The 15716-nt window shown below is 39.1% G+C and overlaps 1 protein-coding gene across 1 annotated transcript in view; it reads left to right on the top strand.

The window, feature by feature from the left end:
• LOC139715873 (uncharacterized) overlaps positions 1–15338 on the top strand; it is a 225044-nt gene extending 209706 nt beyond the window's left edge. The window contains 11 exon segments of the mRNA XM_071627416.1: positions 465–593; positions 1200–1343; positions 2000–2188; positions 2737–3015; positions 3500–3662; positions 4174–4340; positions 5219–5293; positions 5842–5959; positions 6597–6751; positions 7168–7342; positions 11748–15338. Of these exon segments, the coding sequence (XP_071483517.1) occupies positions 465–593; positions 1200–1343; positions 2000–2188; positions 2737–3015; positions 3500–3662; positions 4174–4340; positions 5219–5293; positions 5842–5959; positions 6597–6751; positions 7168–7342; positions 11748–12046 (1893 nt within the window). The 3' untranslated portion in view covers positions 12047–15338.
• The last annotated feature ends 378 nt before the right edge of the window (positions 15339–15716 follow it).

Genomic DNA, 15716 nt, shown 5'->3' with positions numbered 1-15716 from the left:
GATGATAGATAGATAGATAGATAGATCGATGGATAGATAGATAGATAGATAGATAGATAGATACATACATACATACATACATACATACATACATACATACATACATATATAAATACATTGTACATTGTAGATAGATAGATAGATAGATACAATTGTACGGTAGATAGATAGATAGATAGATAGATAGATAGATAGATACATGTGGTGTACATAAAGATATATAAAGATAGATGGATATATGTTACTCATAGACTCGAAGAAATCTATTCTGCACATCGACTGGTAATTGTACAATGTGCAGATGCAAACATACAGATGCACTGTAAGAAAGATAAGGAGAGATAAAAAAATAAGAAGAATGATTATTCTTAGTTGGCACATTCCATACTTACATTGGTACATGTATATCAAAACAGAACCTAGAACAGTGACTTACATTTTATGACCTTCCCTTCTTCCCCCAGGCCGAAGTCTTCCATGACACCGTCAAGCTGCTCCTGGACTGGCTCGCTGATGCAGCCCAGAGCCTCCGCTTCCAGGGACCCCTCAGCGACGATGTGGAGGTCATCCGTGAGCAGATCCAACAACACAAGGTGGGTGTGGTCGAGGGGTCAAGTTAAACAGGAGGAGGTCAAAGTAGTAGAAATACTGGTATAAAGCTTTGGTTCGTGCATACATGTTTCATAAGTCATCATTCCAACGGATGTGTTCTGTCATTAATGTTCCTTTGGGGCTCGAATATCCGTATGTCAAGATGGAATTCTAGAGAAATTTGGTAAATATTGGGAGCCAGTTGAATATGATGTAATGTTGGAATAATTTGATACCTTCATCAGTTTTTGTGTGCATTTGTAATGCAAAACTCAGACTTTCATGAATGTATGATTTGATATCATTGGTGGAAACAGTTGTTAGCTTTTGCCCATCTTATTTCTTTGATATCCAAGGTATCAACAATGAATTATGTAATATCAATTGTCTCTTGTAGAAGGTGAACTGAAAGTGAACTGGAAAGTGGTCTTAAAATTGAGAATCCAAGTTCAGAGAATACTTTTCCAAAACCTTACATCAAATTATCATCCAAATTCATGAAATTATTTTTGAATTATCATCCTTCTTAAAATTTTCTCACTCTACAACATGTATCTCTCTCTCTTCCATCTTTATTGTCTCCTTGGGGTGCCACGTCTCCCGGACAGGACTTCCAGGAGAACTTTGCTGCCCAGGAGATGCGGCTGAACGACGCCTGCGCGATGGGAGAGACCATCCTGGCCAAGTGCCACCCGGAGGCGGTGCCGGTCATCAAGCACTGGATCACCGTCCTCCAGGCCAGATGGGAGGAGGTGAGTTGGGGAGCTGGAAAGAATTCATCATTTTTTTTGTGTGTGATGTCTGTTTAGGGCAAGAAGGGCACTGATGCATGTAGTGTGATTCTCCTGTCGGTCTCCTCCAAAAAGACCTTCTGGCTCACAGGTGCACACATCTACAATTGTTGGCCCATATTCTCTATTAAACTGTCGTGTCTGACATTTGAGGGAAGCAGTGCCACACAAAAGTAGTATCAGTGCACTGATGTCTTTTAGGGTTTCACTTTCATGTGGTCTCATGCTTCAAAATGGGAGTGTGCCATTTGAAGATACAGTTGTAGCATTGTATATGTCTTTTTTTTTCATTTCATGGAAAAAAAAATTAAAATTAAAACAAAGGTAAAAAAAAAATCACATCATGTGATTACAGAGAAATAATCTGTACTAAAAAGTAATGAAATATCCATAAACATGTAGGTTCATGCCCTTACGTCTCTGAATCAACAATACACAGCTTTCCTTTACTGTGTGTATGTGTTCCTTTGTCACACCCCCTCACAACCATCATCATCATCATCGTCATTATCATCGTCGTCATCGCCGTCATCGTCGTCATCATCATCACCATCTTCATCATCATCATCATTATCATTGTTATCATTATCTTTCTCCTTTTCTCCGTCCCTTCCCAGGTGATGGCGCTCTCCGATCAGCGCAACGATCACCTCGGCGACGCCCTGGACAACCTGCAGGAGAACGCAGAGCTCCTGGAGCAGTTGATGGAGTGGTTGACCAAGTCAGAGAACACCTTGCAGGACAGGGATTCAAGACCCGTCCCAGAGGATGCTGACCGCATCCAGGACCTCTTGAATGAACACCAGGTTAGCAAGGAGCTCCAGAAATAATATGTATAACGTGTTTATCTTTTAACCCTTTCTGTGCCAGGGACTTTGGGCATAGGGCATTACGTGGTTTTCCGTGTCAGTTGGCGCTCAAAGCACACAAAGCAACTACGTAGGGTTAATTGTGCCCCTCTGTAGTTTTGTGAACGAAACATCTGAAGTATGCTGATAAAGATTGGATATGATTTTTAATCACCAGTACTGGTTCAGTGTATGAGCTCTGAAAAATTCAAGCTTTTTATGACTTTAGATAAAGAAAGAAAGAGACAGTCAAAGATTTGTAGAGAACATGTACATGTATGATACAATTTTTCAACATGCATATGGATGTGCTTTACTGTTGTATCGAATGTTGCAGATGAACATCATGACATAATGTGTATTCCCAAACTCTACTTCAAACATCATCATTGTGTTTCACACCCAGAATAAGTGCTTAGCAATCTCTAGCTTTTAATGATGAAGCATGTAATGATTACTGTGAGCGAGAACTATTAAACTTGTCTGTCACTTTTCGGCAAACACAGAGCTTCGAGGACGCCATGGCGACCAAGCAACCCGACGTGGACCGCCTGACCAAGTCCCACAAGCGGCGCCGCTCCACCGACGTCGGCCAGTCGCTGGTGCCCCAGCTCGAGCGCTCCCGCCGCGGCCGCTCCAGCCGACCACGCAGCCGGGACCCGAGCCCGGGGGCCGAGTCGCGCAACCCGCGCGTGGCGGCACTCCACAACAAGTGGAAGCAGGTGTGGCTGATGGCCATGGACCGCCGACGCCGCCTGCAGGACGCCCTCGACAGGCAGGCTCAGGTGAGTTACCCGTGGAGAAGTCATCGTCATTTTATATCAAAATCAGTGGAAACACTGCTTTGTACAGCATCACAAAAGAATGTCATGTTCTTAGACAAGAGCATAACACTGTTAAGTTTTTTCTAAACTTGATAATGTGCATTGCCCTTTTCATTGCTTGAAACTTGCAGCTCAAGAAAATCAATAATGTCGGCACACAGTTGGCACTGTCATTTTTTTTCCTTATTAAATATTCTGCATCAACATATTTCAAGCTTTTTGCCCCTTGACATGTTACTTCAAAAGAACTAGCCTTAGAAATTTATGCATTTATTATCTTGTTTGCTTATGTTGTAATCTACAATGACAACATCTGTACTAAAATGTGGCACCTCTGCGATGTAAACAATCTCCACGAAAAATAAAAGATGATGCCACATATTTTTTTTTTTAATTTCTCATGATCATGACCTGCATTGCCAATTTGAATATGTCACACTTGCAGCTCCAGAAGCTGCGCAACTTCAACTTTGACGAGTGGCGCAAACGCTACCTGCAGTGGATGAACCACAAGAAGGCCCGGGTGATGGACTTCTTCCGCAAGCTGGACCTCGACCGCGACGGAAAGCTCACCCGCCGCGAGTTCAGCGATGGAATCATCAAGTCCAGTGAGTTTCATCTGTGGGTTTTACCTTGAGTTCAGGTAACCCTATATTATAAAGTCTACTACACCATTGGTCATGGGTTGGAGGTCATCTGGTTAATTACTATTCGCTATTTCCAAAGTCATTTGAATTGAAAAAAAAAAAAAGTCTGGAGATGTGGATGGAAGAACATTTTTTTTTAGGGGAAGCCATTACATCCAGCAGTAAATATGCAAGAGATATGAATTTTTACTGCTGCAATGATTTATTACCATACAGTGTATCTGCAGCTAAACTCCTTGAATACTATGTGAGTCTCATTTAACTCTAACCATCATCAGGTGGTCAGTGTAGATGCTAAGCACTTTACAAAAATGGACAATAAAAACTAAAAAACAGTCGCCAGATGAAAGCAAAAGAATTAGGTACATGTAATGCCGATTATTCTGTTTGATATGCACCGAATTAGCGAATGGAACTGGACAATTGATCATCTGAATCCTTCTCCACCTTCCCCTCCTCTTTTCCTCCCCAGAATTCCCAACCAACCAGCTGGAGATGAACGCTGTTGCTGACATCTTTGACCGTGACGGTGACGGCTTCATCGACTACAAGGAGTTCATCGCAGCCCTGTGGCCGGAAAAGGCATCGGGCAAAGCGTCTGGCAAGCCACTGACAGATGCTCAGAAGATTGAGGATGAGGTATATTAACCCGTTCCTTACGGGAACCTATACCAGGTTCTCGTGGGGGCAACTGATATACAGAACCTGGTATACCAGGTTCCCAAGATGAAGAGTGCTTGCTTTTGTGGCCTAAATTCATGTTTCTCTGTGTTATAAAGTCCCCCAAAATGGGTTTGATAAAAGGGTTAGAGTTTATTCTATCCGCACTTGTTCTCTTTCTGTTGGAAGAATTTGTATATCATAGTATTTTCTACCTTTGCTCTGATTTAGTTTGCCCTTGCTCTGCTACAAAACTCGTATGAACACATACATTAGCGATTAAAGCTGATCACATTAGATATCTGTGTTCGCTGACCCCAGTCATCGCATTCTGGTGCCTGATTTGTATAGAACAAAAGAGACTGTAAGACCATCAGCGCACATTCTGTTCATACATAGCGCCAGATCGATATTTCTATTGTTTAAGGGCACATGTAGTTGACCGTGGGGAGGGGATGCATGCACCGCTTAACTGCTTTCGCACAGGTGGATTACCAACCTGTCCGTTCTCTCTCGACGGGCAAAAAGAATCTCGTTTGGGGACATTGAAGGTATTTAGAGAATTGCGGACGGAACAGGTTAAAATGCGTTTGTTTGACCAAAAAGAGGAAGAAGAAGAAGCAAAAAAAAGGAACAGGCAGTATAATCATTTTAGAGAACTTTTTTCCAACTAAGTTGCCAACATTTGAGGTGGAGGAAGTTTGAGAGCAGTATCGCCTCAGTGAATCTATTGATCATAAGAGTGTGACTGTGTTGAGCATTCAGAGAAGCTACTTTATTGCTGCTCAACATTTAAACAGTAAAAATGTCATTGACTCACTCTCAACCTGGATACAAATTTTCTCTTCCCACCACAGGTGAAGAAGCAAATCTCCCAGTGTACTTGCCAGGTGAAGTTCAAAGTTCAAAGAATTGGAGAGAGCAAGTACAGGGTAAGTCAGATGGTTTGTTTGATTTGTTTGTTTGTTTGTTTGTTTGTTGTTTTTCATATATGGTTGTGGATTTGTTTTTGTTTGTTTGTTCTTTGTTCTTTGTTCTGACTTGCATGGATGTGCAATAGTGTGATTTTCGAGATGCAAAGTGAACCATGGATGGATGTACAATGTAAGGTTAATTAAAGGGGTAGGGGGAAGGGATAAATACATTGTACAATTGTATTGGTCTTTATATGGAGAACCAACATAGATAAGTATGAGTGTATGGATACAATGTATGTACATTATTGAGTGCTATGTTTTTGATAGTGTTGTCCATGTTTTTGCATTTATAGATGAGTTTTGATTAGTAAAAATAGTTCTGTTATCTTGACGTAGGCCTGCTTTGACCACCCAATCTAAAATTTGTGAAGTTTGCCATAAAATTTGATTTAAAAAAAGCATGTCCATGCAATTTTGGATTGGTGAATGCCCAAACTGTGTTGCAAAAGAAATTATATTGTTAACATTTATGCTACTTTTTATCTCTCTTTTTGATGACGTAGTTTGGAGACTCACAGCAGATGCGCCTTGTCCGAATCCTGCGCAGCACCGTCATGGTCCGTGTCGGAGGCGGCTGGATGGCCCTGGACGAATTCCTGGTCAAGAATGACCCGTGCAGAGGTCAGTAGTGGTCATGGGTCTTTTGTCCCTCCTATGTGTTCTTGTATTAGCATGTTTGACCACAGAAATTCGATTTAATCAAGAGTGTCAATCAGCTCCTTTTTATATGTATGTTTGGGCAGTTTTTGCAAAATATTTTTGAGAAAGGAAACATTGCTTGCAAATATTTCAGGTGTTATTCTGCATTCATGTTTGGGCAGTTTTTGTAAATTTTATGTTTGAGAAAGGAAGCATTGCTTGCAAATATTTCAGGTGTTATTCTGCATTCAGGATGAAAGCAAATGGACGCTCAATTCAGCACACTACAGTGCAACCCAAAAATCATTATTTGATTACTATAAAATTGCAACAAGTATCTAATTGAGTAGTATGTTCGGTGCGCTCAGTCTTTTAAGCAGCTCAAGTGCAAATATGGCTAGATACCTTAGGCTTTTAGCTTTATATCATTGTAGATGGAATCTGTGTTTTATTTCTACTTCACCATGATTTAGATTTTTTACTTTGTGCAAGTACAAGTACATTGTAGGTAATGGAAATACAGTGCTGTTTTGCCACTTCTGCAGCACCGTATTTTGGGGATATGCAGTATCTGTATTTGAATCTAGCCACCAATTCTGACTTGTTTTTTTACCTGCAGCCAAGGGAAGGACCAACATTGAGCTGCGTGAGAAGTTCGTGCTGGCGGAGGGTGTCAGCCAGTCGATGACGCCGTTCATGCGGCGCCCTCGCTCGCGCTCCCCCTCGGAGTCCAGCACGGGGAGCACCCGAAGCTTCTCCACTCCTCTCATCAAGGTGAGTCTCTCCCCATCTCCCTCTAACCCTTTCAAGACCGCCGCACTCTAGTTACCATTGATATCCAATACACTACAATTGTCAGTGGTATGGGTGGGTTTAATAGCTTGTGACATCATCTCAACTCTACCCATTGAGCAGTTTTGAGAGTTTAGCCATGCAACAGGTTATGTACGAGTGTAATTCGGTCAATCTGACAGACGTTAACGTCAAGAGAATAAAATCAGGAGTAGGACATATCCAGCTGTACCGCTGTCTTCGAAAATAGAAACTGTTAGCCTGGTAAACCCTCTATCTGTATACTGGCTGTTTTATCAAGCATAATGTGATCGTCATTCATTCTTTCTAGAAAAGGAAGAGAATCAAAATACAGACAAGCGACATTTTCTGACAATGATTCGTTTCGTCGTCTGCAGATACGAGAGAAGCGCAACATCTCGCGCCCATGGCAACAGGATTCGGCCAGTCCATCGACGCGCCGAACGACGACCACCCGAATGGGGACCAACGGTACTGTCACTACAACCAGAGAGACTCGCGGTGATGGCAAGCAGATCACCAGAAAAACCACGACCAAGGAACTCTCCCCAGGTAAAAAGAAGAGACCTCGTTAACATCAGAATTTACCCCCGCATGTTTTTGCATAAATTATGTTTTTAGGACCAACCACAGAGATGCCAACTCTTGCTCTTTTTTTTGCAGCATTTTGTACAGCCTTTTGCAAGAAATACTACAGATTTGATGGATAGTACTGTTCTTCATAAATTGTATCATTACACATATCTTACAGGAAATGTAAAACCACCAGTTTTCCATTAGCTTTGCGCCATTTTGATGCTTGGAATACTGCTATGCTGTTTCTAAGGTTGGCATCTCTGCTGAACCAAATTCTAATGTGAACATGAAAGGTCGCTCTCATCACAGCTACGTGCCATATGTCGACCATTCGATGACAGATACGTTCAAGATCACATCAAGCAATGCCTGTTGTTACTGCAGAGATAAAACAGACATTTCTATGGCTGCAGTGATTTGAAGATCAGATGAAATAAATTGTGCCAAACAGGGACAGATTTGTTACCCAGTGCAGTCTGAAACTGGGGTACTTTTAAGGTGAAGGGGAATTAATGAATGGATTCAATGATTAGTGAATTGCTCAAGTTATCAGTGCACTTAAAGCTGAAAGTGTGCCTTTCATGTTCTGGTAAGGGGATATGACGCTGAGCACTTACATAACAGAAGTCTAAGGAAGAGAATCTGATCTCATTTTTTGGTGTGTTCATTTTCACAATGAGGCTAATGTACATTGTAGGTACGGAGTGAGAAGGGTGCTGTTGAATGGGATTATTCCTTATCATACAATCATTTTATCATCACTATTCTACTGTGTAGTGTCTCTTTGTCTTTGCAAATCACAGTCAGCTATCAAAAAACATGGGATATCTTTGGTTCTTCTTCTAACTTTCTTTCACATGAGATAACATTAATCCATTCATACTGTCTTTCTTTAAAATCTGTTGTCAACATACATAACTGCCAACCTCTTACATACGCAATCTACTAGTATCGTTCAGAGTTCTTTTTAAAATTTCTTTCAAATTACAATGTAGTATGTTGTTTGCCATTTTAGTTTCGTTCATGATTATTCCCACAAATACCCATGTACGTATGATGAAACAGCTATGAAATTTTGAGTTTGGCTTTAGTTAAATGCATGTGTACGTATTGTTTGCTCTCTGGAAACGATTGAAAATCAGAGTATCAGATCAAAACAAATCAGAATGAACTTGCATGAAAGTTTCAGATGTCATGTAGGAACAATGATACCACAAAATGTGTTTATCAAGAGTAGCAATTACAAATTCATTCTTTGATAAAGGAATTATACATCCATTGCTCTGAGATTTATTACACAGTGATTTCTTTTGAACATCAGGCAATTAAGCAGGACTCTGCCATCGCTATAATGCAGTTGATTTTACTTAATTTCCATTTCATTTTTTTCTCGCTTTTATGTTTCACAAACTTCATTTGAAATTGATTTTTCTTTTCGATGCTTATTTTCCTTTCTCTCCTTGAAAAATACATCTAACTGTAACCACCACAACAAACTTTTCTTTGCAAAACACTCTTATGCAGTAAGTGACCACATGCATGCCTTTTCATTTTCAGTTTTGGCGGCAGCCGGTGTAGCCACATGCTCTTGTTGTGAAAAAGAAAATTAGCCTCTCTCATTATTGGTTTCAAACGCGCAAATATCCTTCCCTGTGTATACTTTGCCTGCCTGATAGCCTACATGTGTTCTTTGTGATGAGGCACTCGTGTCCTAATACCTATTCATTCTCCATTTTGGACTTTTTCAGCCCCCCTCCCCCCTCCTCCTTCCCTAAATGCAACAATTGTAGCAAAATGATAATGATGATATAGATGACTGCGAAAAAATAAATAACTTCTGCAGTGTATTTACAAAAGAAAACAAAAACAGTGTCAATATCTCTACAAAAGAGGGTTAGTGAATCATAGTAAATGACACCCGAATGGAAGTTCTTTTATGAAAGATGTTACAAAAAGTTGTACCTGTTCAAAGAAAGAACCCCCCCCCCCCTGAAAAAAAAAAATCAACAAATATTCTACTTTATTCATCTTCTTTTTAAATGCCTATTTTAAAGAAAAGTTCTGGATTTTAATTTGAGATTAGATATCAACTTTCCAATGCAGATATGCAAGTCTTATGATTCAACATTCATTACAATTTACTTTATCCGCCCTTGATTTTTGTAAGTATCCCAGGTCTGTCGTCTGATGTCACTGCACAGAAATTTGGATCCTAGCTCTTATTTGCACATTTCTGCACTTCATAGAATTTTAAAAAAAAGAAGAAAACGAACCCGCTAAGAAAACCCCTTCATACCCAAAGCCCCCTTCATATTTCCTGTTTTATTTCTTACCTTGTCTTCTTGTACATTGTATGTGAAATTATCTCGCTAGAATCACCTGCTTGTATCTCTCCCTTACCGTTACGTGTCTAGATTTTAGATTGATTTGCATTTTTTAGACAACCTCCTTTTTTGGTGGTATTGTTGGAGGAAGTTTTGTGTTGCTCTTGGTTTCAGTTATATACAGATCGTAGATTCTCTAGTATGGCAATACAGTTGTACATCATTTCTTTATTTACGATATGTATTATAATTGTAATATATTTACAATTAATATGGTGCATTTCATAACATAAAAAACTTTTATATTGTATTGCATGACGGGGTTGAATAAAACTGTTAGCATCTCTTTCAAGGTAAAGGATGTAAAGGATTTTTGAAGGGAAAAGAAACAAATTATATACAAATTATGAAACGGTTGGACTTTCAGTGCAACTGTCCTCGATTGGATGACTGGTTTGCACTTCATAGGAATTGAATTGGAGTGTGGGGGAGTGATTCAGATTGGCATGGATTCTACTTTTGGGAAGAAATTCAGTTTTCTCTCATCTTTGTAGACAATCAACCAATTCACAGATTATAGTAGATCTAATTATAATAATTGTAAATGGGCACGCATTCTGAATTATAATTCTGGTGTATGTTATATCATTTTATATCATACAAGCTGCTTTCACCAATGACTGCATGATGAATACTTAAAAAGGAAAGCTTGCTTTGAAAAGCTATGTTCGCTCTCTTATCCAAATCATTATTACCATATTTTTTCTTTCTTTTGCTTGAGTTCTGCTTCTTTTGCTTTGAATTTGAGTTTTGTTGTTGCAGATGTTGGCATTTAAAGGGTACTGTGCACACGCATGTAGTGTGTGTGTACTTTCTCAAGTTGCAGTGTGTCTTAGTGGGCATACTATAGCCAGGGGTAGGGTACATTGCCCCCCCCCCCCCCCCACACACACACACACACATATATGTACACACGATGAAAACACATGACACAACCCACACACAGCATGCCTTTATGCATCAGATTTCAGTCTCCCGTTGTCAAATACACATATTTACAGTTCTGAGTAAATCAAAGTAAATCAAATTATGCAGGTGTGTGTGGCATGTGTACTACTATTGAAGCCAATGCATGATTCCCCAGATAGAGTTTTAGTCAAAATCAATCTATACAAGCCCACGTACAAATGTACAATAGATGGAGTTTGTAAAGTACAATTTGTATTGTCTACATGTCAACATGTATGTCCGTGTTTTAATGAGACAATTCTTTATGCAGTACATACTTATTTGACCAATTTGCATGTTGAATGGGTAAATTCTTTTCCATAATATGAAGGAAAGTGTACATGCACATTGGAAAGTTACTGTTATTAGAACAATCCTTAATTGCATTTGAACACACTGGGAAAATGTGTCAATCAACATTTATAGAATACTGCATGCAGAAGTTTTAAAGTGCACATACAGTTGTAATCCAAGCATATTTGCAGCCTAGCCTACTTCCCAGCCGTCTGAGAATGAGACTTGTAGAAAAACACTCCCCGCTGTTCTTAAATCACAGCCTATATTATTCCCTTCACTAATGAGCATACTAGTTGTATCTGTATGTTTGTGTGTGTGTGTTTGTACATGATGTATATTACACTATCATATTTAAGTGTATATCCAATATCCAGTGTAACTGCATACAATGTCTATCTGGGTACAGAACTACATCGTACAACATTGTATACAAGTATTAACACAGTGGCACGGTGCCTCCAATATTTGCCAGTAATTAGTGTTTACCGCAGATTAGCAATGTGGTACATGAGCTTGTATCTAGTGTTATCATGATCAAATTCTGCATTTCATATACCGTATTCAAGCTATATACTGATACTAATATATGTACAAGTGTATGATTCTGTTTTGTGGTTTTTATGTGTGCAACCTTTCATTAAGATCCTGTAGCTTGATTTTATGCACGAGATTTAAGAATGTCACATTGGATTGAATCTCATAGTCAAATTTACTCTACATGTGACCTATTTTGTGACTTGCCTGCATTTTAGGTGAGAGAGCCTCCACAATGCGCTCGCCATCCCCGACGGGGGGCTACTCGACCAAGAAGAAGGTGACGGGGCGGAACACCACGGTGTCGTACGACACACGCACCAGCCCGGCCGGGGGAACCCGCGGCGAGGTCACGGTGCGCACCGTCACGGAGGAGGAGCGCACCGTCACCATGCCGACCCACCGGCGCACCACGTACTCCCCACGCTCGGACCTCAGCTCACCGACCGCGGCGTCGTCGGCGAAGAACCGTAAGGCAACGTCTGCCAAGAACTCAAGCCGCGGCTTTCGATTCTAAAGTGAACGGGGTCTGAAATGCGGAGACTAGGAATCAATCAACTTTTGTCTTGTAAGATGGAATAAAAAGAAACATTTTATAAACTGAAATCTCTATAAAAGGATGACCATAAAAGTGGGGTTTTTTTGTAAAACATACCTTCCCAGCAACTCGTGACTAAATGTCTAAAGAGGACAAAAAAAGCAAAGTGAAGCTGTAACAGTACATTCTGTGAATTCAGTCTTGAGTTTCTTTGTGAGGTATTACTCAGTCTTTGATTGGATGATCTTAATGCTTTCTATGCGAAATCAAACAGATATTCATGTGTAAATCATCATCTGCCATTCCTTTTACGAGCAGATGGAATTCATCATTTTATCAGTGACTTTGTGACATCCTTATCGTCACAAGGGTAAGAAGAGTGATTTTTCGTCTTTCAGAGAAGTTCGATCATTATGAAAGTGTGAGTGTACTTGTATATGATTTGAACCAAAAAACAAAAACAAGCAGAAACACGATAAACTGTGCATTTTGTGTGTATATATTGGTCTTCAACAAGAGTTCCATAATGTTGCCCAGTGTTTGTCTGTTTGTTTTCTGTCTCAAATTAAGAACATCTTTAATGAATGGATTGTTTGTTTAAAAAAAAAAAGAAAATGTTGTGATGTTTGAGTGTTTTGTGCCATCATTCGGATGCCGAAACCAATAAATTACATGCATGTGTACAGGCTGAATTGATATGAGTAGGATCTACTTCCTGACTTTGAATTGAGAAGAAAAAGTTTTCCTGCATGTGTGAAAGGAAACAAAAAAATATGACAAGATTACAATTATTACTGCCTGTCTAATAGAACCACTTGGCACATGCAAAACATCTGCAAGGTACTTATACACTGTACATTGTACACTTGTACATTTGCATGATATGTGAGATGATGAAGATGAAAAAAAAAACACACACAATGAAAATGAATAATTGGGTGTTTGTCACATGTCTCGTCTTATGTTTCTCTTTGTTTGTTTGTTTGTTTGTTTGTTTACCCTGTTCAAGTGGTCACTGCAGTTCTATGCAAGACGTTATTGGAAAGAAAGGAAAAAAAAAGTGTACAAAGGCAGGAATATGACAGATAATGACATTTTCTTCCAGTTTGAATTTTTTTTTTGTATGTTACATAATCGCGTGATCATCCAGTCTACGATACGCTTTCCACGAATTTAACTTGTACTTTGTTGTGACCGCCAAGGCAAATGTGTTAATTGCCATCATATTATATTTCCAATGCAGTTTCAATCACATGCAGACTACCCTCTAAGTCTGTTCAACGCTTGACTCCACGAGATTGAAATGGTTAAAAAAGTACTTAATGTCATTTGTTACCGTCAACAATTACGTATCGTGCTGTGTCTTGCATCCTTTTTCTATACACACAAAAGTGCATTATACCTGTGCTAGACATTTCAATGGGAAGGTCACATGTATCCATGAAGGAGAATAAGGAAGTGCCGAGTCATTATACGGCCTTAATATTGAAGAGGAGATAAGGTGGTTGGTTGACCTATAATATTATTTACACGAAGAAACGCATTTCATAATAGTAAAAAAAAAAAGAAAGCAAAGAAGCAGGAGTGTTGATATCATGTTACAAAAATGAAAAAAAAAGTACTTATATCAGAAACAAATTATGTAAGATTCCAAGCTTAAGCCACGCTGTTTGCTAGCAAATTTTGAAGATAATGGAATATTTGAATAGTATGTAGATGAGAAATGAGTTACTTTCTTTCATGTTATAGCTTCAGAGTCAAGCAATTATAAGTACTTGCCATCTGCTACGGAAAGTAAAGACTGAAAAAAAAAAAAAAACTAGCATCGAATGTAGACATAATGGAAGTATTCATTCTTTGAATTCCTGGGGACGAATTCCAGAGCATTTATGCTTGCATTGGTCAATGTTCTGTTGTTTTTTGTGTGAAAATGTAAGCCGCTGAAGTTTGCGTGATTTTCAGGGTTGAGATTTTATGGGGACAAAATGTCAGTTTCTGGGGTCACGAAAGCTTTCAGGGGCAACAGTATGGGAACGAGTCGCCACTCGATGTCGGCGTTATCCTTGACTCGCGTGCACGGAGCAACTGGGGACTTGTTCCCTGTGCGTGATGTCTCGGTAAAACCGTCCGAGCGCGACTCTGGCTTGATTACATTGTATTCATGAACAAGACAGATGGGTTATACCACGAAGTTGAATAGATAGGGACGTGTCGTCTTAAATGCATTTCTTTAAAACATGCCTTTTGCTGTTCTCTTAGTTTCTTTTTTTTTATTTTCCTGCCCTCTTAATAGACTTGAAATACAATTGTAGATCTCGCAGCAAACAAAAAAAAGTACTCTATAAAACTTTTTAATTGGTGATTATTGGTGTTCTTTATGTCTTTATTATATAGAATATATAGAGAAATGATTTTTATCAACTTGTGTTTACTACTCTCATAGCAATATAGAGTAAGAGTTTTTTGTGAAGATCAATGTATAGATATTTTACATTATATTCCGAATCCAACTGTCAGTATGGTGGAGAATGCAATTCTGAAATGCTTCAGATGAAGAAAAAAAAATGTGATAAATATTCTGATAGCAGCCATCATTGCTAAGCGCAAGAGGAAACAACTGGGGACTTGTGTTCTTTTGTGCTTTGCAATCGATGTGACTGATTATCGAGCACAGATGGTAAAACTTGGCGAGCATCCCTTTGAAAAGTGGGGACATTTCATTGGGGTCATTCGTCGAATTATACCATCTGCGCTCCGTAGAAAGCGAGTATGGAAGTGGCCCAATTAGCCGAGGAATTCACACTTCTCGAAGTCTTTTGTGTACCAGGAACTTTGATTTTTCTGGGGACAAAAAAAAAAAAAAAAAGGTTTCTGATCTGCTAACGACTTCTTGATGTCAGAATTCCGCTTCCTCTGCATTATCCACACAGTGGACTTAATAGACATACATGCTGAATAATATGGGTTGACTGCCATTGTCACCATAAATCCACAATTAACTGAGGATGATTGTAGATGAAATTAAGGTTTTTAGCTTTAATGATTACTTTTAATAATTTGTGGCTTTTCTCAGACTAGTAGGAATTATCATTTTTAAAAATGAAAGGGTATATCATAGTGTTTTGCTGGTGCTTGGAGAGCAATATTATTTTTTTAACTTTTATTTCAAAGTCTTCTTGTTTTTTTTTATGTGGACGAGACAAAATGTGGACGTACTGTGATGTGTGTTTATCTAAAAATGGGTTGTATATTTTTCTTTTCTGAGCAAGAGAAGGAGAAATAAGAAAGATAATTTGTATGGCTTCAATCTTGGTACTTCAAAACTGATGGTTATTGGGTTTTTTTTCCTAAGGAATTTATATGATTTTTCTTTGCTTGAATCATGGCGCTCCTATTCTGCTATTTTCTCATGTGTTTTTTTTTTTTTTTCTGCAAATGTTGCTTAGAATAAATGATGGAGAAAGGCTGCTAGACTAATGAAACAGCCCCTTTTGTGTTATTTCTTTGTGATGTATGTGTCAAAAGATGTATTCTTAGCGGCTGTAAGACTGTGTGGAAGACAGAGAGAATCTCAGAGAGAGAGAGAGAGAGAGACAGACAGACAGACAGACAGAGATGAAAAGTTGCAATCACCCAGTGTTCAAGCATC

The sequence above is a fragment of the Diadema antillarum genome, unplaced genomic scaffold (genome assembly GCF_040938485.1).
Source record: "Diadema antillarum isolate AM-2024a unplaced genomic scaffold, OU_Dant_1.0 scf00000006, whole genome shotgun sequence".
Classification (NCBI taxonomy): domain Eukaryota; kingdom Metazoa; phylum Echinodermata; class Echinoidea; order Diadematoida; family Diadematidae; genus Diadema; species Diadema antillarum.
Note: the sequence above shows the minus strand (reverse complement) of the source record. Positions and strands in the feature narration are given on the sequence as shown.